The 26924-nt window shown below is 37.1% G+C and overlaps 1 protein-coding gene across 1 annotated transcript; it reads right to left on the bottom strand.

Annotated features, from left to right (window-relative positions):
• Positions 1-249: 249 nt before the first annotated feature.
• Positions 250-26924, bottom strand: LOC139954656 (uncharacterized). The gene is made up of 21 exons (XM_071954561.1): positions 26584-26924; positions 22392-22500; positions 21494-21565; positions 20720-20779; positions 20155-20223; positions 19367-19438; positions 18820-18891; positions 17102-17179; positions 15779-15853; positions 15058-15129; positions 14408-14479; positions 12128-12199; positions 11432-11584; positions 9564-9632; positions 9174-9254; positions 8588-8659; positions 7968-8021; positions 6684-6865; positions 3065-4602; positions 2306-2447; positions 250-1802 (listed from the first exon to the last, which is right to left on the bottom strand). The coding sequence occupies exons 1-21, from the start codon at positions 26678-26680 to the stop codon at positions 1621-1623; spliced, it is 3393 nt and encodes a 1130-aa protein (XP_071810662.1). The 5' UTR covers positions 26681-26924; the 3' UTR covers positions 250-1620.

The raw sequence follows: 26924 nt of genomic DNA, 5'->3' as shown, positions 1-26924 counted from the left end.
ATTGTTTTTCGACCCTCCTAAATTATATTATTTGGACATTCTCATATTGGTTCGGACATGCTTTTAACTTTGGACATGCTGGTAATATTTTGGACATTTTTTTTATACATATATGGCATTCTGTTGACAAGCGGCAAAATTACTTTCCCTAGTTATGTGCAAATATTGTAATCTCCGAAAAAAAGGTTTCAAAATACCGTACGAACAAACGCATAGAAGAATACAAACAACTCTCGTTATATAGTTTCCATAGACTTATATGGACTTCTTTATTGGTAAACTGATATAAACTTTAGAGTAAGAGGCAATGCGTGGTCCGGCCATACATTATATACAGAGGTAAATAAGGTCTAAAAACCCGAAGATCTATAAAGGAGAAGCACTTTATGAACATAAAGACTCCCTGTTTTATACGAGAAAAATGGAACGTCTAACTAAACAAAGAAACACATAACTGTTCAATCAAAAATATCCCCGACTACACATGTTTCTGAACAATTGATTTTACATTCATTTGCATGATACTATTTACAAACAAAAAACATTTATTTTGTACTACTACAATATTACTACATCAATAGATCAAAATCGTTGAGGTTAGAGGACAACCCAGTCATATTGCCACTTTTATGAACCAGTACTTCAAAAACTATATTAAGGCCTATTTCAGCACATTTTTTTGCAAATCCAGGTAAAGCACACGAACTGTTTTGTGCAGGCAAAGCATATAGTAACAGGTACCAAACGTAACTCAGAACATACCTTTTTACCAGTTATCCTTTCTTTCTTCCAATATTGCAACAAAAAAATGTATATTTAAGTTAGGTAAAATGCAGTCTTCATTTTGACCCTACAATATGTATTGAATCGATCAGAGGTCGATATGATTAGTGTGGACCAATCACCGTCCCAACTTGGGAATTCAGCTATTGATGCATCCCAGCACTGACAATTCGCCCAGCAGGCATCATAGATTATCTCTGCCCAACATCATAAAAAAAAGCCCTCCTCGCCAAAATTCTAATACACTACACCAGTGAATACATCTTGAAACACATCAACAAATACACCATAAATAATCACCGCTTCTGGTAGGTTCCTTTTGAAAAGGACCAAGGTCCCTATCAAAAAGGTTGCCATTAATTATACAGATTGGCTACATCGTCCACAGATGAAACAAAGTGGGCACAAGATATCAACAAGTCCAAAACTTGAAACCATCCTATGAAGAGAGCTCCCTCCTGCAAATAAACGGAAGTTATGTCTCCGCTGCGGACAACTCTACTAACTTAACCATTACATCACACCGTGGACTCGGCTAGGACTCGTAGGGTATTGGAACCCGCTCAGACTCATCGGAACTTGTGGCCAAGGTCTCGACTTGGACTCGGGATAGGTGAGCTTTAACCAACTATACGCGAGGTGTTGGAAACCAATAACACCTATCTGAAACCGTTGACTTATCGAAATATGTATTGAGTCTTATCAAACGACCTGAATATAGTTACTTGTATATTAAAGTTTATTTTGATAGAGTTTACACAAGACGATATAATCCTACCCATAAACAAGACCCTTAATGTGAAATGTATGAGTCATACAGGTGTGTGTCTCAATGCCTCAATGTACTATCAGAGGTTCTTCCAGCCTTCCGTCCAGTTCATCATAATTTACTACGAGTGTAGAGGGTAAAGTATTGTGATTGCTGAACCACAGTGACACTCTCTGGAACTGTACAAAACACCATCTTCTGCAGCACCAGGACTTCATGATTAGTTTAAAAAGCATTAACATGGGCTTTCCTGAGATAAAAAGAAAGAAAGATGGGTTTACTGTCATTTATAAACAACTCATTCTTTATCGAGTTTCAAGTTACCAAGATTTTACTCATCCATGCAAATCCACACCGAAATATGATATTAATAACGTTAATAGTACAGTAGCAATGTCAGTAGGTATTGTGATAAGATTAGATTTATTTCTTTATGTTTGAACTGCACATTCATTTGAACACTTGTTAATTATTGCAATATCGTGAAGGTGGACTTAGTTGTACCGTTGTTCTAAATAATACTGCATATATCAAAAGTACCCCCTTTGTCCCTAAAGCTAAACGTTTTTTCTCTTAATAATGGTATTAGATTATACATAAATTACATCGTCTATTTCTTTGCATCACTGATAATTGATGTCGTGTTATTGATAATATTACCTCATTCGCATTGTCAATACAAGTGATAATAAATGGTACTTCTAATGACTATAATGACATTTAACAGAATTAAATAAGTGCGGATTGACTTACCGATTACTATACAGATGACGCAGCTGTTACCAATTATTAGTAGAACTGTCATTACTGACCCTGTTAGTGAAGACTCCATATTATCCGGCACGGGGACAGCTGCAACCAACATATTCAGGAATATAGCCCAGAGAGAGGCAAGCTGTCATCAAATCGAGAAGGGAAAAGAGGTCATTAAAAATAATTACTTACCTAGTCCGGTCAGTTATTATAATAAAGCTAGTTGACATATGACCAGAAAGCTGCTAAAAGCAGATCCTTAAATAACCTTGCACCAATATTTTTCGTAACTTTACAAATCACATTGTATCGATATTTCTTTTCTAGAGGTGTTTTTTGTGAAGTCGAATTCTAAGCGGGACGTGACAAGTTCATGAGAGATTCTTATATTTGCTACAAAGGTCGTTTTGTCAATCAAACTCATCAGTCGCGTTTACACAGCAGCGTAGGAACATTTGTCTACCGGTGAGCGAAGAGGTTCTTTACCAGTGGCGAACAATGGTGGCTCTTAAAGCTATACATGTAAATGACCACGGTAAGGAAAATTGAGGGAGCCGTTAATGTCCAACGATTTAGCTATCCACGAAGGGAGCGTAAACACTTCTACAATTAAGGACTTAGATAACCAAGTACTGTAACGAATATTGCTTGAGCTAATGGAAAAATTAAATGTTATGTATATGTATGTTACCACAGGGTTACTGATCAATTTTCCATTTTGCCTCACTTCCCTTCCAAGAATAAATGATGTTTGCTCACCTGTAGATGATGTTCAAATTTATCAGCGATCGGTGAATACGATATGTGTAAGCTGAGGAAGATGACAGCAAGCAACAGAGTGATGACAATGGACAGAGAACTTGCCCATCCAAACAAGATGACTACGAATGTCTGAGATACTCTCCTGCACAACTCGATAATCTCCCAAAACCAAAACTGACCTTTGTAGTTCTCAGACAAAAACCGGAGCCATTTTGGGTACGAATGCTTACCACCAGGAGCTGCATGATTTGGATAGAGTTTACCTTCAGAAAACTTCCACAAGAGGTACAACAAGATCCCCGGAAATGCGACAACATACGAAGACATAACGTAGGCTGATATCTCATATCGACGATGTACTTCAGTTGAACAGTTTATGGAGAATTCAGGCCGCAGAAGAGCAACCGTCATCTCCTTATTCTCGTCGAGGTAAAATGTCTGACACACCGGTCTGTATAATGCAAAGATACTATTACAAGTAGACGGGTAGGTAATGTATAAGGCTAATAATGATAATAGAAAGACTTTGTCTCGAGTGTGTGTCGTTTCAGATTGTTCAAAGTTCGATCTTCCCTTTCTGTTCTTCAGTAGGGAGTAAATTCTCTTCGCAAGCAAGATCGTGATTGATAGTGCCAGAATGATCACTGGAGTAGAAACACCTATGATAAATTCAACGTACGGTGTTAGCCGAAAGTTTGGAAAGAAACAGCTCGGTTTGATTACCACGTTTGAAACATTTAACTGCAAAATATCGAGCCATTGCGATAGTGTCTTGAAGATAGTTTGCCAATAGACTCCATTCAATGACTCCCAGAACTCGCCCATAACCTGGTAAAAGCCTATAACTATTTTGCCCCTAGCTAATACTACATCAACAATAGACCGTCTTCCATCGTTAACCTCTCTACTATAGGTGTACGCAACAAATCCAACGAAACATCCAATAACTACAATTATCGCAACGACTTCGGCGAGTAAAGCCCAAATACTTTTTGGACAGGAACGACAGAAGCCGAAGACGGAAAAGTAACCCTTGGCACATGTGGAACATAGCCAACCCGTGTATCCCCTGGCACAGTTTCCCTCCAATTTACTTTCATTGTTTGCGCATTTAAATGACTGCGGACATTGGTGAACGTAGGGCAGAGGACCATCGTAAGACGTGGTGCGGTCATCATAAGAATCGTTGAAAACTTGTAGATTTGCTTTAAAATTTTCATATCGGTCCGAATCACAACATGTCCAGTTCCAGTAATATTGTGGTTTGATTGTAACATAATCATGAGCGCAAACTAAACCAGGATTAGGACACAGATCACAACTACCGAATCTGTGACGTCTGAAGTAGTTATCGAGGCAGAAACAGGCTCTGTAATTGGCATATCTGGTCTTATTGGTACCTACGGGGCAAACTTGACAGCTCAGGGCGTTATTACCACCACCTTTGCTAACGTATGTGCCAGTGTTACAACGTTTACAACCATTGTCTCCATGATTACGTGGATATTTCCCCACTTCGTCTTGATAGAATCCACCTATTCAAGTAAAAAAAAAATTTAAAAAAATCACATGTATGAAATAAGGGTGAACAATCTTGATAACTTATGCAGTAGTTTAGACTATTTGGTTTAAATCTCTTCTAATGTCCATAGCTTGTTGATGAAAAACTGAAAATAAGTTCAACATATTACATACAGCTAATGATTACATTTCACTGGTAATGCAACTCTCATGAACTTTCCACCAAAACGATAGGGCTTCGGCATAAATTGGCAATAATCCGACATTATGTCCACGTATCATTACAGTTCCTGACTTACAGACGTGTGGATTGTTAATTGCATCCATACATCACAACAAAGTAATAGCTGATTGTCTGACACGAGGAGATGTGATCAACTAGAAGAGGGATCTAAACAACTAAGAAACAACAGACTATAGCAATTTATTTCTATTCAGCAACCTCTCATATGACGAAACACAGCCTCAACAGATGCTGAGTGATGCGATAAACACCCTCGCCATGTAGGATAAACGGTCTTGCTATGACATGTGATTTGCATACTGTTAATCCCCAAACTTTGGAATGCATGTGAGAGCGCAGTTTATCGGTTCAGGAAAGTCGTTTGCTGTATTTTAAAAATGGCTCACAACACAAACATTTGTATAGACAGGTCAGTGACCAGAATGGAAAGAAGACATAAAACATATAATGTGGACTGTAGGTGTAAGTTCCTATACCTGACGATACGGAACACCCTATAAGTATAGACAATTTGGCTGTAGCAGTTACAAGTCATGTATGTAGCTACAAATCGTAATTTTAAAAGGAATATCTCTGCAATTGACTTTCGAGAGAACAAGAAAATAGTATCTCTACCATAAAGTAAGCCAGTTTGGATTTATTAATAAATACAGTCTTTATTAAATATTTGGATGATCGTGTACCATTAATGAAACGTATTAACATGATATCCTTATGCAAAAACGGGATCCTTAACTTTATCAATGGGAGATCTTTAAAGTATGAATACATACCACAAAAAAGCCACAAACATATTCTTAGACCTGAAGACCACTACCAACATAGATCATAAATACAATGTCTGTGTGTGCAACAGCACAATTAACAGCTGTATGTAAGTGTGCATAATATTCAGGCGATGATCAAGGGGCTTGTGAGTGTAAATCACAACCCAACCCAGGGGAGGGACCGCAACCACCCCCCCCCCACCGCCCACTAGATGGGAATCAGCTTCAAATGCCCAAGGACCAGTCGTCCTATTCTAAAACTTGGATCCCCATCCCCCGATAGTCCAGAAGTCTGTAGGTTTAAGTTAAGGCAAGGTTAATATACTTCCATTCAAGAATGTTGAGAGACATTGAAAGATGTGGTAGATTAAAACTGTATAATACAGTAGTAATTGTCATTGTGCTCGAAGTTTGGTATGCTAAACTGAATTGTCTGGTTGAATTCCTATATATGAAGATATTTTGAAAAAACAGCTGTAATCAACCTGTTGTGTCATTACACATTAGTTACGTCTATGTACGTGTGACAGGAGATGCAATTATCTTAAATAGGGGGCGTTTTGGTCAAGTGGTTAAGGCTGGTGATCTAAGGATTACAGGTTCGAGCCCTGGCCAGATCATTGCGTTGTGTCCTTGGGCAAGGCACTTTATCTCCATTGCCTCTCTTCACCCAGGTGTATAAATGGGGACTTGCGAGGTAACTTGTAAATATAGTTGCGTGCGTCGGTTTGTGGCTGCACCCTATGGGAAGTCCCCCGGGGTCACGTGGTTGTGGTGCACTGTGGTGCCCAAGGAGAAATTGATTGAATTGTGCCCACTTTGGTGTGTAGGTGTGACAAGTTACCAATGACCAAAGCTAAGTTGTACACGCTATGGTACATTTAGCGCCTTTTAACATTTTCTGTTGATTTTGGCGCTAAATAAGTGTTTTCTGATTGATTGATTGATTGAATGATTGATGATTGAAATAGAAGTTGTCTTTAATCGGTCTCACCATGCAATAGTTCTTTGCACATTGATAACTTATCGAATTAATATCATTTCAATCATTGAATAATTAAGGCCATAAAGGTGTATACTTTACCGATAGGACATTGAGCACATGTGCTACCTCTAGACCTAGTGCCAATCGGACATTCTTCACACCTGGAGCTAACAATGTAACCTGATGTATGATTGCAGCTAAAGCCTCTAGTTGGTAGAATTTGGAACATAACTTCGCCCCTCGTTTCGACCACAGATTGGTAAGAGCTCCCTACGCAAGTTCTGTAAATAAATCCCATACTGAACCCATTAGGCGATGGCTAGTAATAGCAACAGACAGTCGCAAAAATAGCACTAAACCTGATATGCAGATTATGATGAAAAGTTTACATCTCAAGTTTTACATATCATCAATCGATCACATGTATTTTTCCATCAAAAATATGGATTATACCCTCTAATGGCGAGAAATCGTGAGTTTCGAATAAGTTTTCATAGTTAGTAATGGCTAACCGTATGCCATACTCACGAAACTATATACTATGTAAGCCTCCAAATAGACTTACCTTTTGGGAAATGATCATCTAATTTTCTACTAACCAAGCCCATGTTATGGTATCTTTTGTGTGACCAATACAATATACACCATTTAACAGACTAATAAGATGTTAAAACGTTCATTATAGAATATTTCTAATATTCTATATTTTCTTTGATAATGAAAACTTGGTTTCCAAATGCTTTCAAAAATTGTGTATGGGATTGGCTATAACATTTCGTATAAACATATCTATACTCATATGAAGCGAGGAAAATATATTTTGGTTGGATATTAAGTTCACAATTCTATTTGATATGTTTACGACGTCTAGTGACGTGCATGAGTTGCTTTCACTTATTCAGATATGAACAATATAATAATATTTGCTTTTTGCTTTATATCATCGATAAACCTCAAAGCGCTTTACAGACGTTATATTACCCCTGGTCAATGATAACCTGTCCCAGAGACAACCCCTCCAGTCGGCAGCAGTTATATACTGCGCCCAAATGACAGATTACCTCACAGGTACCCCCCATTTAACCACTGGGTGGAGAGAGGCAAGTGAGATAAAGCATTTTGCCCAAGGCCAAAACGTAATGAACTAGGCAGGAATCGCATCAGCAATCCTTGGATCACGAGTCCGACGCCTTAACCAATTGGCCACCACGCTCTCACATCAGCTTCTAACAGAGGTTGTATTAATCAACTTTGGGCAGTATAGCTATAGTAAAAGACCACGATATACTTGTTATAGCCATGCGAATATGAAGCCAGTGTCAATGTGGTCTCTGTCCTTCAAACATAGATGATTAGAAGTGCATGATGTGTTTATTTACTTACAAGTTGGTATCCCGGAACACCTTTGGTAAAGTTATCTCATTGCAGTTCAGTATTCTACAAAAACAAAAAACAAAACAAAAAACAATAATTGAATACCGTTTGCTGTCATCCTGTTGAATACTCAAATTGTCTCTTGGAAATACATATTCCACGTGCCCTTAAGAATGGAATGCACATCATAGTTAATCTTGCATTTGGTAAATATTTCAACATTAAATATGAAGAGGAAATCGTATACCATAAGAGAAAACTGAGAAAAATAGTCGATTGAATTACCACCCACTCAATAGACATAAAAGTTGTGTGTTAGGCCTAAATAGTAGTAGTTGTTCCAATGTGTTGTAAGAAGCCTATAGTATGCTTTTATAGTCCTTCCTTGTTGCATGTGTAAGAGGTATGAACACCCATTTCACAATTGTGTTTCATAATCCTCCCCATAAAGTGACTTTGGAAAGACCTTTTTCACTCATGTATCAAGAAATTGTCTTTGTGACTAGGTGAAAAAGGAAGCCATCCAAGAAAAGCATAAATTATTTACCCCTTAGGGCCATTTCTTAAGAACTGATAAAGGGAGAGCTTTCAAACTGTTTATGAACTGTTTACAGTTAGTTAATACTTACATTGTACTAGACGGCGAGAATCCCGATAAGAATTCATCAGTAATCACACGAATGGCATTACGTTGAACTAATCTAAAAAAATGAATAAAATGTATCATAAAATAAGAGACTATATGCAGTTATGTAATATTGGGTAATCACTTCTGCTAACTGACATATGCAGTTATGTAATATCGGGTAATCACTTCTGCTAACTGTCATATGCAGTAATGTAATATCGGGTAGTCACTTCTGCTAACTGTCATATGCAGTAATGTAATATCGGGTAATCACTTCTGCTATCTGACAACGCTCTAACCACCTCTATGAATACGTATACATCAACTTGGTTGATGAAGGGCAAAGCAGTAACTACTTGTAGCACAGAACTGGACGATAACAAAGTGATTAGAATATTACAGAATGCCAACTTGGTGAAATATTACTAAAAATACAAGTTGTCTGAACTCCACTAGTTCTATTTCTTATCCCCCCGTATTAAACAGTCGTGTCTAACATCATATACTGAAGTGTATTGGACCCGTGAAAGTCCTGTTCTATACAGAATGTAAAATAAGCACTACGGTATTAACATGGTCAAACTTACACCGACATCAATGTTCCATTCTGAGTACCACCCGCAAAGAGGTCTTCTTTGAGTTCGGTTAATTTATTACTGAAAAGAAACCTGTTTCAAATATGCTAATTAGAGAGATGGTGTTTTATTAAAATATAACAATTTTTACAAAAAGTGTTAACATTGAAATGATGTACATATTGATAACGTAAAGTCACACCATAGGTATGGTAATTGATAATTGTTAACTGTATATATATATCATCCAGCCCAAAACAATAAATCTATGCATATTACCAGGCTGCACCTACCACATGGTTCCCTCCCTCCCGCCCCCCACTTCCTTCCCCTGTTCCATGCATTCTCTAATCCTACAGTAAAACAATACAGAGATTCTTGTGTAAGTCCATTCAAACTTACAATTCGCGAACAATGCCAAAAGAAAGAAGTCCAGGTGGAAGTTGTTGCAATTGATTGTTATCCAGGAAGCTTGAAGAAAATGAGGTGTAAAAACAAAAACTGGTTACGTAAATTAACTGTTTGCGCTTTGTTGCATCATATCGGCTTTTTATTACATCACGGCCATAAGTAGATGACCCTCATGGTGTTTAATAATACAGTTTTACAATCTATATACTAAGAAAAATATTTTAATAGGACTAAACAGTTGCTGTCAATGGTTCAACTACTTCGACAACAATTATGACAATATGCCACCATTACAGAGATCAGCGTGTTTAAGACATATATAGATGACTATTAATTCTTTTAGTTGTTGCTGATATTAGTATCATAATCGCTATCTCTTGCTCATGTTAATGCTAATGTTAATGCACATTTTCATCCGAATGTTCATGTTTGCACTTATCTTCATGTCCATGCTCATGTTCACACTCATTTCATTGAGAGCGTGGTGGCCAATTGGCTAAGGCGTCGGACTCGTGATCCAAGGATTGCTGGTTCCATTCATGCCTAGTTCTTTACGTAGTGTTCTTGGGCAAGACGCTTTATCTCACTTGCCTCTCTCCACCCAGGGGTTAAATGGGTACATGTGAGGTAACTTGTCACTGGACCCAGTATATAACTGCTGCCGATTGGAGGGATTGTCTCTGGGACAGGTTATCATTGACCAGGGGTAATATAACGTCAACAAAGCGCTTTGAGACCTATCACTGGTGTAAAGCGCTATATAAAAATCAAATATTATTCCCAATCTCATGCTGATGCTCCTGCTCCTAATAATAATAATAAATAATAAATGAACTTATAAAGCGCTAAAATCTACTTTGTATTCAATAGCGCAAAGTATTCAATAGCGCTGTACAACCCTAAAAAACGCCAACTTGAAAAAATGAGTCTTCAAGCAAGACTTGAACTGACTGAGAGTAGGAGAACTCCGCACAGATATGGGCAGACCATTCCAGAGCTTGGGCCCGGCTGATGGAAAGGCACGGTCGCCATAGGTTTTCAGTTTAGCTCTGGGAACAGTTAGAGTGAGTGTATTGCTAGAACGCAAGGTATAACGAGTATTGACCTGGAAGGACAGATCGTCTGACAAATAGGCGGGTGCCATTCCATGAATGCACTTATACACCAGGAGCAGTACTTTGAACTTAATTCTGAATTCAACAGGCAACCAGTGCAAAGACTGGAGGATACTCAACGGTGGTGTGTTGAAGTCATAGCAGTCTACGACAAGCCTGGCTGCGCTGTTCTGCAGACGTTGCAGTCTCTGAATCAGACACCCTGGAATACCATGGAGCAAACTATTGCAATAATCCAAATGGCTATGAATGAATGAATGAACCAAGGTGCTCATAGTTCTAGAAGACATATGTTTCCTAATCTTCATTAGATTAAAAATATAATAGAAACCAGTCTTGCAGTCTTGATATGTTATCCATTTTCATGTGTTTGTCGAAAATAACCCCGAGGTTGCGGACTTGATCACAAGAAGCAATGGAAGCACCACCAACTTTGATAGACTTATTGACGACCTTTGTGAGCTGGACTGGAGTGCCGAGAATAATGAACTCAGTTTTACTATCGTTCAGCTTCAATTTATGAGCAGCCATCCAATCCCTAATATCAGAGATACAATTTTGCATAAGATTGAAAGCATCAATTTCTGTGGTGTTATGCTGCGGTTTAAAGCTGTGAATCAACTGAGTATCATAAGCAAAAAATGGATAATGTAGCCGTTTCCATCTTGTCGAAAATATCACCATTCAATGGAAGATATATAGCCATAAATAATGTCTTCGGAAAGTTTGGTATAATGTACTTACAGGGTTTGTAGGTGCGGCAACCCTCGGAACACATCGTAATCCAGCGTTTGAAGACTGTTGCCACTCAGAACCAACGTCGACAGGAAGTGCTTGGTATTGTTAGAAACAAAAAGATTTTTCGGCAAATTAACGAGACCATTATTCGCGAGATCTCTGAAAGTGAAGACAATGAGTATGATGACGAAGAAATGTATAAGCAAGGAATTTCTATATTAAGGTTGTTTACAACAACAACTAAACTCACGTAGTTTGAATGCCGACGTTGACAAGACCTGGTCGACAAAGAATGTATTTTAAGGAAAACAAAATTATGGTCACATCAAACGCAGCCACGTCGACCAAAGTCGCATGCGGATTGGCCTACCGGCATACCGGTCCGGAACCGGTGGTTGTAATACAAGGTTAAGCTTCCAAAGGCATCGACTACTTCTTGGTCACGAAAGGTGTTAGTTTCGACTGGGCGCCAAATACTCATTTATTGGTAATCCATACAAGTGGAGAGTGCGTTAATTAGAAAATACAGAAATATTTATTTAATATACTAGTACTACAGCTATTCAAATTCCATGACAATCCTAACCACTGGTTGCCATATGTATCTTCCCTATATTTAATGTATATTATTAGTTTAGGTATTCAATGCTAGACTGAGCAAAACAAAATGCAGAAACTGAACCAAATATCTGTCAAACTTACAAGGACTTAAGTATTGATGTAGACTGGAATAGCTTCGGGTGTAACACTTTCATACCCGTGGATGATAGTGACCTGTAATATGAAAGGAGGATGGATATGAATATAAGAGATAGCCATTAACAATAATCAATCTTGAAGTGCAGATAGCTCATGATTATTGCCTTCATATTTTACTGCACATGCTCAAATTTACGAAGGTGTTTCAAAATTAATCTCCAGCTAGGAGGATTTTATCCCCCGGAACTATAGACTGTTTTCACGATGTACAGAAATGATACACAGTATACGCGTGCAGCTGTATTCAAAATATGTTTTGAAAATTTGATGATGGGTTGACTGACTTTCTGGCGTATTTTGGAGCAATAGTTATAACCATGGGCGGCGATCCTGGGGGGGAAGGGGGGATATATCCCCCCCCATGAAAATGGGTGGAGGGGATGTAATACACCATATCCCCCCCCCCCACCAAATGCCAGGGATAAGAATATTTTCATGCCTACATTTATGCATCATCGTGAATGTACGGCTCTTTTTTAGCTTCATTTCTCGCCTACCATAAACGCAGTGCGATCTTTTCCAATAAAGCGTCTTTATAAGGCAAGAATAGTTGACTGTAGGCTTCATTGGCCCTATAACAACAAAATGTATTATTGCGCCCACGGTATTGATATAGTACATATATGCACCCCCATAGTATTTATATAGGCCCTATAGTAGGCCTACACATGAACAGCTGAGAATCTCATGTTACCAGGGTAATGCTTAATACACGTTTCACCTGGATGCCCTAGCAATCGGTACCTAGGAATGTAACTATGTGTAATTGTGTATTGCATGTGTGTAGGCCTATAATAGCCTGCATGAGGCCATTTTCTTCATCGAATAATATAAAAGAGCTCTCGAACATTCTAACGTAGCGCCTGAAACAAGATTGACAGGGGCAATTTTCCCAAAATAAAACCTGAAATTAAAAAAAAAAGTATTTTGGATCCTGATTATGAGATATTTCGGACATGATATCCCTATTTTAAAGTTGGGTATATGCCGCTTGGAAACCTCGGGAAGTGCCGTTTCCGGCCATCTAGAGGGTTTGTTAATCCCAAAATTTTCTTGTACGCTTCGCGCCAACTCATGGTGGCGCTACGCTTAGATAGTCAACAAGGTCATATCCCCCCCACTCGGAAGTACGGATCGCCGCCCATGGTTATAACTTTTAACTTTGCGATACTTAAATATCCTTGAAGGTATAATCTGTATTGACCCCAAATATGCTAGATTTTCAAAATATATGGTCACCTTTGGTCAACATTTGTACAACTGTTTTTCATTACCACCTTGGAGGACATTGATCTCATTGGGACATTCAGTCATCTCTTGTATTCATTTAGAATTTATGACAACAATTAAGAGGGTAAAACACCTCCAGGAAGGTACTTTTGGAAATTTGGGGTCTACATACAGACTACCGTTAAATGACATATTTGTTATCGTGTATTGATTGTTATTTCACTTTAAATGATAATGATATTGTAAATATTATCTTATGGAATATAATTTATAAATTCCATTCCAAGGTTCTTATAGGTTCTAAAAGGTATTGAAGACTCGCCCAAAACCGCGTGCGGCCATCTGAAAAAAAGTTAACTTTATGTTGCTTGCAAGTGACGTTTTATTCGTGTCGCTACAAAATGCAGACAGTAATGAAACGTGATACCTTGTTATCTTTAGCTGGACCTGAGATGTCCATCGCTGTATCGTTTGTATACTGTGCTGTTGAGTATTGACCGCAGCTGTATGTACTGACTGTACACTAGTGCATGTCTAATTACCGACGGTAGCAAGCTTTGTGTTTTTTTTCTGGGATCGATGGTGGTGTTTAACACTTCTGTTACACCCCATTCCAAACTAGGTCAAATTACCGGCATTAGACGTTTCTTTTTGCGTGAGTCTTCACACCCTTTAATGGCTCTGTTATATAGCTCTCCTGTCATGGAGATACTTTTAACATGATCAAATTTGAGTCTTCAAGGCAATCAGATTTTCAGACACCAAATATCGTAGGCGAAAATAGATTTCTTGCTATTTTATCTTTGTAGCAATTTGGATTATCGCTCAAATCAGAAGGTTCGTATATCCCTTTTTTGCATTACCGACTATGTTTTTAAAATGACCTTCAGAGCTATTTCCGTATTCCATATCACCTGAAGATTCGTCTCTTAATAATTCTTCAATCAAATTATCCTTTATTTCATACTGAATTTGCAATGCCGGAAAACTTACAAAGTGGCTATTCTCTGTTGATAATAGAAAGTATTTTCAGGAAGAATACCCAAGGGATTATTCGTCAATAACCTGTGAAATCGAAATGAGATATATAAAGGAAGTTATAATTTTTGAGAAATGTTTTTTCCCCCGACCGTAAATTACAATGACGTATATTGTTGAAAGAAAGAATAACTGGCGCTCACTTTCAAAAACAATTGTTCTTACAGGTAATTAGTTAAATTAAAATTCGAACATAAATCGAGACACAGGCTGCAGGTTGTATCTATATTGTTGCAAATAAAACCCTTTTAATTCTAGTTTTTTCGAGGAACAAAGTAACCTTTCTTCATTACTTCGAACTTTAGGTAGCCGGATATAGTGTTATATTAAAGAGTGCATAGAAATAAAAAATCAATTCTAGATTGTCCTAAGGAAGCGAAGTATATCTAGATACGTTATTAATACGTTCAAACTTTATAGGCAACAAAACGAGTTTTTCAAAGCATGGAGCTATAAAACACAAACTGTATAGCAAGACCTCATATCCATTTAATACCATGCATTATTTTTTTTTTTTTTATCCTACTACTACACTATTTTCAAAGGACACCAATGATGAAAATCAATTTCAAAATGGGTTAAATATATTTAGGTTTGATACTTACAGTTCCAAGAGATTAGTTAATGACCTGAACATGGTTGGATCAATGTTTGAAATTCCTGAAAATGACAAATCTCTGTTGAAACAAAATAATTAATGATGTTGATGATTTACCGTTATGCTGAGGAAAAAAAGAGGTTATACACTCATACAATTGGTTACAACCTGAAGCAAAAAACAGCTAGTAGACACATATATGAATGTATTTCCCCGAACTACTGTTTAAATTCATCCCCTAAAACCCGCTGGTTGAATTTCGTTGGAAAAATATAACGAAATTCTACCGGACGGATCTTACTATAGAAATTTAATCTCTTCCAAAAAGGTGAAAAATTGGCAAAATCAAGGCTTAACATATCATGATTATAAATAGTTAGTGAATAACAAGTATAAAAAGTTGACGACAGTCTTGACTAAGTTTAGGATTTTGTTTAATAAACTAATCTAACGAACGTTTCGAAGTTCTTAGGGTTAATTTGGAACAGAGTTACATACAATGCCTTCAGTGCAACTTATTACGTGCATACATATATTATGTTATTTTACAGAATAAAATCAACTGGTGATATTGTACCCAACTTTCAAGCCATCTTTGTTTGTGTTCCTGTAATGGTATAAACTGTTGGGCTGGCACAGAAAGCTTCCTCATTGAATAGAACATGTAATAAAACATGACGGAAGGCATGCAGGATTAAAGGAAATATAAAAGCAGAAACACAACTCACAGTGTTTGCAACATTCTGCATTCTTCGAATAGATTGGCTGGCAAGTGATGTAAGTTTGGACACATACGAATTTCTCTACGTAAAACAATATAGCAAAATCAAAATTGACATCGCCAATTTATTCTTCATAAATAAGTTAGCATAAACTACTATGCGACTTTGCTTTACCTAATTACAAGACAGAAAATCAAGTCGTTGTAATAAACGTTGTATTGGACGATCACCTGATGGTCTTTATCATCGATAATCCATAAGCAATGATATTACCATTGGTCATATTGTTATTATTATTAATTACAATTTCAGTTATATACATTAAACAGCTGATACCGACACACTTAGCTTAATATTTCAAGAAGCTTGACGAAGTTTAAGTCGCCGTCAACTGGGTTTATAACCGGATAGTCCAGTGGTAACATGTTCTTAACATCCTTGTGAAGTTTGTAATCAAATTCTATCTGCCTTACTCAAAAAGTTTTGATACATTTCGTACCAAAAGTGAATTAACAATGCGATTTCCTAGTTACACATTGACATATATTTTTTTCTCTTTTGGGGTGTGGGGAGGGGGTGCATTTTGGATGATCTATGCTCCATTCTCACAAAGACAGCTGTAGGAACAACAAAGCCTATGAGTTTTATTAGGGAGACTGATATTCTGCAGGCCTACGTAATATCACCCCAACGGTCTATAGGTCCCATATCTGTCCTACTTTAAATTGACGCAGGGTGATGCAGGGTGATGCAGGGTGATGCAGTGTGATGTGGGGTGATGCGGGGTGATGCGGGTGACGCGGGGTGACGCGGGGCGACGCGGGGCGACGCGGGGCGACGCGGGGCGACGCGGGGCGACGCGGGGTGACGCGGGGTGACGCGGGGTGACGCGGGTGATACAGGGTGATGCAGGTACGCTAGTTGCGAATAGTTTTAGCAAACTTGATATGTTGTCAAATTGTCAAATAAATAACATACATACTGTGTATATAGATAGCACCTAGTGTAAAGAAGGAGGGTCCTCTGAACTACAAAAAGTAGACCATTTTCCTATTTTATTTCAAATAATACTCAGTTTTGAATTCTCTCATTTATTTATCTTAGATCAAATAAACTATCGACGTGGAGATTATTTGAACAAACTCTAAATCTTATATCATATTGATTGAACAGTTTGAGATACTTTAGTAGATAATACTTAGATTGTCAAACACTTGACGTTAAACTTATTCTATATCTCTAATTAGTATCATGAAAATACCTGTAGATATAATATAATATAACGTAAAAGATAACAATGAAACAGCAATACAAAACTTAAATACTCACATTGAGCGCATTTTACCGCATATCGTCGAGAATGCATTTTCCTCTATAATCTCCAGATTTGGGTTAAATCCCAAAGTGCTGTAAAATTAAAAGAAACTTGTCTTTTGTTTTTGTATGTTGTATGGTTTCCGGTCATATTTCGTTTGGTCTAAGAGGGTTCTCAGTTTAACAACAATACGACGTTCAGGCGCGTATCCAGGAATTTGCCAAGGGAGGGGCGAAACTGTAGATTCGGCATTGCAAACTATCTAAGCGTAGCGCCACCATGAGTTGGCGCGAAACGTACTAGAAAATTTTGACTGAAAATGCCTCCCAGATCGTTGGAAATGGCACTTCCCAGGCCTTGTAAGTTGCATCTTAGCATTTTCTCTTTTGAAAATACTAGCGATATCATAAAAACATTTAAAAAAAAAATACAAAATATGCTCAAGGGGGGCGGCCGCCCCCTTCGCCCCCCCCCCCTTGGCTACGCGCCTGACGACGTTGAATATGCAGAGATGTTAGCTGCATTACCAACATTTGATGTCTACAGTACTAAAACATTTGGGGTTCTGCATACAGCATGCTGCCCTCACCGATTCTCTGTTATAAAGTATAGTTAAACAGAGTTGCTATACTCTGTAAATCATTCAATGTCTTACAGTACTATAACATTGGGGTTCTGCATACAGCATGCTGCCCTCACCTATACTCTGTAATGAAGTATAGTTAACAGAGTTGCTATACTCTGTAAATCATTTGATGTCTTACAGTACTATAAGATGTTGGGGTTCTGCATACAGCATGCTGCCCTCACCGATTCTCTGTTATGAAGTATAGTTAAACAGAGTTGCTATACTCTGTAAATCATTTGATGTCCTACAGTACTATAACATTTGGGGGTTCTGCATACAGCATGCTGCCCTCACCTATACTCTGTAATGAAGTATAGTTAACAGAGTTGCTATACTCTGTAAATCATTTGATGTCTTACAGTACTATAAGATGTTGGGGTTCTGCATACAGCATGCTGCCCTCACCTATACTCTGTAATGAAGTATAGTTAAATAGAATTGCTATACTCTGTAAATCATTTGATGTGTTACAGTACTATAACATTTGGGGGTTCTGCATACAGCATGCTGCCCTCACCTATACTCTGTTATGAAGTATAGTTAAACAGAGTTGCTATACTCTGTAAATCATTTGATGTCTTACAATACTATAACATTTGGGGTTCTGCATACAGCATGCTGCCCTCACCTATACTCTGTAATGAAGTATAGTTAACAGAGTTGCTATACTCTGTAAATCATTTGATGTCTTACAGTACTAAAACATTTGGGGTTCTGCATACAGCATGCTGCCCTCACCTATGCTCTGTAGTGAAGTATAGTTAAACAGAGTTGCTATACTCTGTAAATCAATAGTGTTTTCAATAAAGTAAATACTATATATTCCTCACTGTCGTCTGTGTTCGACAACTGTATGCATTTGCTGTTCTTACCGTTATTATCATATAGTCGTTTAACCTTTTTTGAGGAAACTTATGCTGCAGTGAAATGAGTTAAGTACTCCATGGAAGTTCATAGTTATATTGTTCCATGAATTAGGACGATAAATGAGTATATCTATATCAAGATGTTCACAGGAATCGAAACTTGTAATAAATTACAATAGCCAAATAATATCCAATTTTTAGTAGGGTTTTTGTAAGAGATGTCTTTGGTGGAACTTACATCTCTGTTAGTGCGGGAAGATCCATAAAACTATTGCTCTGCACTCGTGGGTAGACGTTTTGTCTGATTTTCCTGGTAAACGGAAGAGAAATATGGAAGAAATGAAAATATAATTTCAAATGTATTTGGTTGGTTTATTACAAAAAATTATGACTTCTGATTCGAAACTCACATCTGAAATGTATCAAATACCTATGAAGTTTAAGAATTTGTTTACATTATTGTATGTGCATGCTTCAACTTGGCTAAAATCATCAAAGCCCCAAATTTCGCCATACTAATAGAATTAGTACAGGTAGAAACGGTTGATCAACAGCCTCATGTAATTGTATAATCCAACGGTATAGCTGTATAGGTTACGAGATTTACTCCATAGAATGTATAGTTGCACGATATATACAACTGTGGATATCAAGTAAGACAAAATAGACCAATAGGCCACAAGGGGGTTACTGCGTCGCCCACCGAATAAAAAAAAATCATTTTATAAAAGAATAAATAAAGACATTCATTTGAAAAGGGTAAAGAAGGATTTTTTATAACTCACAGTGTCAGAAGATTGGTACAATTATTTACGAATGCTTCTGGCAGTTGACTTATGGAATTCAATCGGATATCTCTGGGGATAAAGGTATCCGTATATGTCCAAGATTAGTATCAAACGAGATTAAAATCCTATACAGTGTGAAGTGAGAGGTCGTTTAGTTACATCGACGTTAAACATTAATGTGTCCTAGCCGTCTATGGTTTACCCAACGTGTCATGATTTGAATGGGTTAATTCCGTAATCCGCTATCCTCTGCAACCTACAAAGTCCTCATCCTCCTCCTCCTCATACACCTCATACCCCCATACACCCCATACACTCAATACGTCCCATACGCCTCATACGCTGACACAAGTTTTCACACACTACTTCAAATTGATGTTATCAAAAGTCATATTTGGTGTGTACGTCAAAACTGGTGACTAAATTTTGTTGGTGGATGCTGCCATCATTTGAGATAAGCATTGAGATATCGAAGTCTGAAACCTTTGCTAATGAAGGTTATAAATGTAGAAGTAAAGCTTACCTGCATTTCATCTGAGACCAACATTGCTCAAAATACTCAAACCTTTTATAGATACAACATAACGAAAATGTACGCATGTATTTCAATGTGGTCATTTATAGTTTTGGGCCATTTCGGTGAATAAATGAATGTTTTGTGTGTAAGGTGTAAGGCGGGTCAAATATCATAAATCCAAATTGTAAACACCTCCCACAAATGGTATATTTCCCTTGCAATGTACATTCCTTGTACGTAAGTCATGGTGGAACCAACGTATACTTACATGTCTGTCAACATTTCACAATTCAGAAAAAAATCTTTTGCATTCTTTACTTGATTTTCTAGCGCGTAACTGCAGAGAGGGGGAAAATGAAATTGTAAAACAATTAATTGTATGCTCATATTTTTTTTATCTCAATGAAACTAATACAAATTAATTATGAAAGTAGACTGATAGATACAATACGATACAATACAATAGATTAATTTCCTATGCGCAAACATTAGTTCATTGATATACACATTAGTGTACGTTAGAAATGATGTTTTACTCTTTTAGTGTTCAAAATGCATACTTATGAATTTAAGAATTACATGTAATCAAGTTTAAGGACTCGTTTCCTACGGATTCTGTATGCAAGGCACCAATACTTGCTTTTTACATAAACGCTAAACATCGCACTACCAGTTCAGTTAAACTTATTAATCTGTAGTATACAATTTACCTCTGTTTCAAACTATATAATTGTAAGTTACAGAGGATGGACAGATGTGAGTGGTTTAATAAAAACTACAACAAAAAATAACATATTATAAAAATCAGATAAAAGAACGAAAGTTAAGCTTACAAGAGACTCAGATTTTTGGGAAGAAGGAAGGAATCTTGAAGACGGTTGGATTCAAAGTTTCTGTTGAAAACCAAAGAAGATCAGATATATATTTATGTTGCTGTTGATTTTACTTTGCTTACCCTTTTGCGTTCATCTCAACCCACCCCACCCCATCCCATCCCACCCCACCCCATCCCACCCCACCCCATCTCATCCCAATCCCATCTCATCCCATCACATCCCATCCCATCCCATCCCATCTCATCTCATTTCATCTCATTTCATTTCTACTAGAAATTGTTCAAAATCCTTGCCTTCACAAATTGTATCACAAAACGTAATATTTCCATGAAATATCCATATATAGGGAGTAAAATATGTTCAATTTTTGTGCTTTGTTCGATATGAAGAATGTTCTGTATACTTCATACAGGCTCATATTTGTTTTTTTTTGGGGGGGGGGTGGGGGGTAAAGAAAATTCAGTCACGATATCACCTGCAGACAACAATAAGCAAACGCCTTTATACCAACCTGCACGGCTGGCAATTTGGGGTGTGAGGGTGGACTATGACAATCCGACATGGAAGCAATGTATTCTCATTATTACAATATACTTAGGAAAAAATAGTCTTGAAGAAAGGGCCTGGTAAGATACTTGTCCCAGGGCCCTACTGGGCCCCTCGGCGTACACTGGGTATTTATTAACTATCATACGACTGGAAACACATGTGTCTTCAAGTTTTTAATTCAATTTAAAGAAAATATCAGAGAGACTTAAAGTATCAACGTACAGATATTCCAGCAATGGGAAACCAAGAAAGAAGTCTCTTGGTACACATGATATCTGATTGTTGGCCATATCTCTGAAAGAGTAAAAGAAAATGTCAAAAAAAAAGCACATGTCTCGAGCCTTTCATTTTACGAAAATGTATAATCAACTGCCTCGTTTCGAAGAGAAGAAATATGATAGCTTTGGATTTACTGGAATGGTGCTGGTGAAAGCTGACATAAGATTTCAATATTTTTTGTATTGCCATATAAATAAAGCTCAAGCAACTATTAAATCTACTTTCTAATATATCGAATTTCTAATTTTTGTTTGTTTGACGTTTGATCAGAAAACTGATAAAATAAGGTAATTCAACATTAGAGGGGAAGTGGGTTTGGTTCAGGGAGCTTGGCATCAGTGCGGGGTGTGGCTTTTAATCAGTTAAGCAGTTGTGTGCGTATGTGTGGGGTGGGGGGGGGGTAGTGAGCACGGGGTGTTTTTTAATCAGTAACTGAAAGGGGAGGTTGTAATCAGTACATGGGAAGCTTGTAGTAGTCAGAACAGGGAGTTTATCAACACGACAGGTAAAAATCAGGGAGCAGGGAGCTGTAATCGATGCAGGAAGATTCTAACCGGTGCAGGAAGATTCTACTCGGTGTAGGAAGATTCTAGCCGGTGCAGGAAGATTCTACTCGGTGTAGGAAGATTCTAGCCGGTGCAGGAATATTCTACTCGGTGTAGGAAGATTCTAGCCGGTGCAGGAAGATTCTACTCGGTGTAGGAAGATTCTAGCCGGTGCAGAAAGAGTTTAAACAGAGCAGGACGTTAGTTATTTAATTAATAAAAAGATGATGTAGATCGTGTTCGATTCCCGAAACTCAGATGGAACGATACGATATTTAAAATATTTCTCAGCTTACAAGTAAGAGACTGACGTCGGTACTTCCGCCGGAAGCGCAGTTAGATTTTGGCCGGTGCAATCAATTGACCTGTTTAATATGCAGATACATACGTCACAAATATGCTCATCTGAAAAAGGAAAATAACAAGTGGCATTTTTATTACAATATCGTGAGTATAATAAATATATATATATATATATATATATATATATATATATATGTATATAAATATATATATATATATATATATAAATATATATATACACATATATATATATAAATATATATATATATATATATATATATATATGTATTTATATATATATATATATATATATATATATATATATATATATATATATATATATATACTAAGCTTACCATGCACTGGATTTTCTAAATTAACTATGTAGAGCATTTTCTAACTTACTAACAGCCGACTGGGTCCCCCATCCCTTCCACCGTGGAGCAGTCTCCCCCTCCCTACCCCGCCTAGTCGGGATCACCAAAGTAAAAATGTTTATTTTCACAAAAGCAAATGGAAAATTATGATTTATCAGCACAAAAAAACTTGGTCAAACTTCCTCTATTTTTTCTTTGGGGGGGGGGGGGTATTTTTTACCCAACCGATGCATGTATGTTCATGTCAAGTAAATATATTCAAACACTGTCTATACACGCTAAGAACGACGTCGTTTGGTCCATTATTGTTATTCCATTATTGTTCTAACAAAAACTGATTTGCGTCTCTGACACTACATGGTTGATATACATGCCATTTTTCATACCACTGGTTATTGTTTCAATAAAAAAAAAATGTTTTAGTTTTTCAATCAATAATTATACCATAATAATGACGTTGTAAGCAACTACTGTAAGTTTGTTCCTGATACCCTTTTAAAAGTCTAAAGTGATTCGTAAATGCCCTTGTTGCCAAACGTTTGTCAATATTTGCGGAATATGCCATTTGCGTGATTTGTAACAAATTGTGTTTCCTGACTGTGTGTTCCCTGTGTATAGATGACGTCAGTGCATGACGTACAATAACATCTACCGATCATTGCCACATTGAGCAGGGCCATCCAGGCGTCTCTATAGTCGTTAAAACTTTACCTGGGCATACCCCCTTCAACAATAATGAGCAACCTAAGGTGTTGACAGGTGAAGTTTAATCAAATTTGTTTTATAGAAAGGCAATCCATCAATTAAGCATGGTTACCTGGTTCATTATAAAGAATAGTTTAATAAAACGTCATTGGTTGGCTCAGTGCCAACGCAAATATCAACACCTGGATTAAAACGATATAAAAGACGTTTACGTTTATGTGATTTTCTTGACTTTTACTTATTTTTTGGGTTTGAAGGGGAGGGGGTGGGGGGGGGTTGTTGTTACTACTTTGATGCAAGTACACATTTAGTTTAACTGGGTTCGATCCACCAACAATTAAATACCATCTTATAACCATATAGCAAGGAATATGATTTGAAGTTAATATCTGAAAGAAATTGCATATCCATGAACAAAGGAAGGCAATTTCTTCCAAGTCGCATATATCCATCACACACAAGAACATTACGTATGGATATTTGAAAAGTAACGAAGATGAAGCTAATTGCTTGAAACGGAAACTGTAGAAATGATGTGTAAACCGGGTGTCCACCTCCAATCATTGTATTTCTTGTATCAAGGCATATTTCGTAACCCACGCCTACCCCACGCCCCACACCACCACCGGGATATTACCTGCATTCAATAGTCAGTCCTGAGGAGAGGCGGGCTTGTGGGGACTCAATTAAATCCTCGGGGAAAGTATGGAATGTACAGTAATTTATTCTCATTTTTTGTACTAAGCGGTTTAAAAACTTCGCGCTCCTTGGACTATATATAGTGATATATTTGCCCCTGGTCCGGCCTAGCTCTCATCTTCACTACAAACAGCATGTGAACAAAGTAACTTGCAGAGATATTTATTAATATATCAAGTATTATTATCATTATTATCATAAAGTATTACCATGATTTTGAGATGACTTCTATTCAGCAACGAATTTGTGTGTAGGACAGTAATATGATGTTCTGTTGTGATAAGCTGTAGTCGCAGGGGGTAGGAAGCTTCCAAAAGTGGGGGAGGGGGGCACAACATCAGAGGGGCCCTTTCTCATTCCACAAACACCACTCGTTGTGCTATAAACCGATTCATCGGCCATACCACTTAAATATATATATATATATATATATATATATATATGTGATAGTATGCTATCAATATTATTTATTGAGATTGTTTATTGTTAACCGTGCTACAAAAAGATATGGGATGCCATTTTAAAAATAGCATGTACAGACTAAAAATAAATTATTAAAATGAAATATTAAAAGTAACAAAGGCTTAAGATGTCCAAAAGACAATTCTTCATCAAAAGGGCACATTTTATTTGCCAGTAGGGCACATTTGCTATTTTGGAAAAAAGTGGGGGGGGCACGTGCCTCAGGCTCCTACCCCCTCCCACCCCCTGTGTGGTCGAACAATAACATTGAATCTCTACCAAAGAAGACAATCCACGTCATACATAAAGCAATATATTAAACTTCATGCTGCACATATGGTCTATCAGCCTGATTAAACACGAATTTCATCGGCATTCTATAAAATATAGTTCTGTCTTAGCTACAGTGAGTATAATTTGTTTTATGTGTATGTGTGTACAACGAGCAAACATATAGGGAGAGATTTTTGGAAGGGTGTGAAGTTGTTTGGCAAAACTTGGCGTTGACTTGTTAGTGTTATTGAGAGCCAGTCACAGTAAATTTGTCCAATGCATTCAGGCGTTTCAAGACTCTTCTCGAATTTTCAGTGCCCATAAGCAATTACGAAACATCCTACAAACTCCGAGGTTTAAAGACTTAATGAGCAAGCACAGTAAATTATTGTTAGTGTTTAGCAACGAATTTGAGATCCGGGCCAAAGTTAAAAATGAAGACTTCCAGTTTGTAAACTGAACTTGTGGTACATATACTAACATAAAATTAGCCTATAATGCCATCAAGCCTATCCTCCTGTGTGCACGCAATACGTTGTTGAACATAAACTATATTTAAGTCAACTATACGGAAAACTTGCCTCCTATATGGTTAGGCGCTAAAATAGAGTACTTATATAATCCTGCAATTTATTCGCTGTGGTCAGTTTATCAGGAGTACATTCAAGTGAATTATTTGGAATTAAGTGGATTCGTGAATACCGTGTAAAAAAAACCTTCTCCTTCCTCGACCCTTTTTGATGAAGTGTTCTGACATGTATATATCAGTAATTAATCAATTTGAACTTTTATATTCTTTTTTTTTTCTTTTTTCTTGCTCTATTTCATTTCTTTTGGGTTTATCTGGAAAGTTACTAATTTTGAGCACTATCCCTTTAACAGCCTATAGATTTAGCAAATGATTCCTGTTGAAGATGATATGGTGATTAAAGAGGATAGTAGACGCATTTCTTTGTTGTTTTTGTCCCACGGTGTACAAAAACAAGGTACATTCTCATCACAATATATTATGTACGCCCTGACAAAATTAATAATTGTTTCAAATCTTTCTGGTATTGTAAAAGTTGAAGGCTATGCGCCATGCCCCCTTTAAAAGTGTAAGCTTCAACTTGTCCTATATGTTAGGTAACTTTTTAACCTTTCTGTTATCTTCACTTCAATAGTGTTCTTTTTTTTTCTTAAAAGTATCCCATAATGCAATTTCTCCAACTAACATGAAATTATTGTTGGAGAACTGAAGTCACCTAAAAAAGGAGACTCAAATATTATGACGTCACAGTTAACTTGTTTACAGAAAAGGTAAACAACTCCGCATTTTGCTAAGAACTGACAAAATGTTGTCAAAGAATCCCCTTACCATATCCAACCATCGAATCCTTGCTAACTAAAGGGTATAAAGAAAGTCAACATTTTAAGCCCCAGTTTTGGCACTCGCGAACTAGTGAATTTGTCACATTACAGGCAAGGGTCTAAGACTGGAGGGATGTTTACATTGTGATGTCTGACAAACTTAGAACACCTTTTTGAATTGTATCATATATTTGGTTGTTGGTTTCTTTATATCACACATGTTAAGGATAATAGTTGGTATTGTTTCTCCTTTGATAAAATATAACTAAACGAGTCGAAAAGATATGAAAAGTAAAAAAAGATTATCTAGTTGACTCACCAGAAAGATGACAAGATTCCCTTGCGGTAGTTTGGCCTATGATGCACAAGGTACTTAAGCTGTACATAATAACGATCAACCAAATAGATGACTTCATTGTTAAAATACGAACGATGGTTTCAAGAATGATTGAAAAATCAGAAAATATTACTAAAGATTGAACCAAGGAACATTTTCAGTGTATCGCTGTGTTCGTGCAACGATGTTGAGCTCTGTGTCGACTCTGTATGTCTTCATAATTTATCTAGTTGGCTTTAAATATATGTACACTTCAACTAGGAACTCGCCAAAACGATATACAAATAAAGTAAAAGTGGCCCGAACCCTCGATGTACTGTTTT

The sequence above is a fragment of the Apostichopus japonicus genome, chromosome 2 (genome assembly GCF_037975245.1).
Source record: "Apostichopus japonicus isolate 1M-3 chromosome 2, ASM3797524v1, whole genome shotgun sequence".
Classification (NCBI taxonomy): Eukaryota; Metazoa; Echinodermata; class Holothuroidea; order Aspidochirotida; family Stichopodidae; genus Apostichopus; species Apostichopus japonicus.
The sequence above is the reverse complement of the archived record's forward strand: the minus strand, read 5'-3'. Positions and strand labels throughout refer to the sequence as shown.

Excerpts from the sequence above, each read along its gene's own strand:
- LOC139954656 (XM_071954561.1), bottom strand. The coding sequence starts at position 26,680 with ATGAAGTCATCTATTTGGTTGATCGTTATTATGTACAGCTTAAGTACC. Across the intron at positions 18,892-19,366 it reads TGTACCAATCTTCTGACACT|GAAAATCAGACAAAACGTCT; the intron begins GTGAGTTATAAA and ends TCCGTTTACCAG. Across the intron at positions 11,585-12,127 it reads ACATCAATACTTAAGTCCTT|AGATCTCGCGAATAATGGTC; the intron begins GTAAGTTTGACA and ends CTTCACTTTCAG.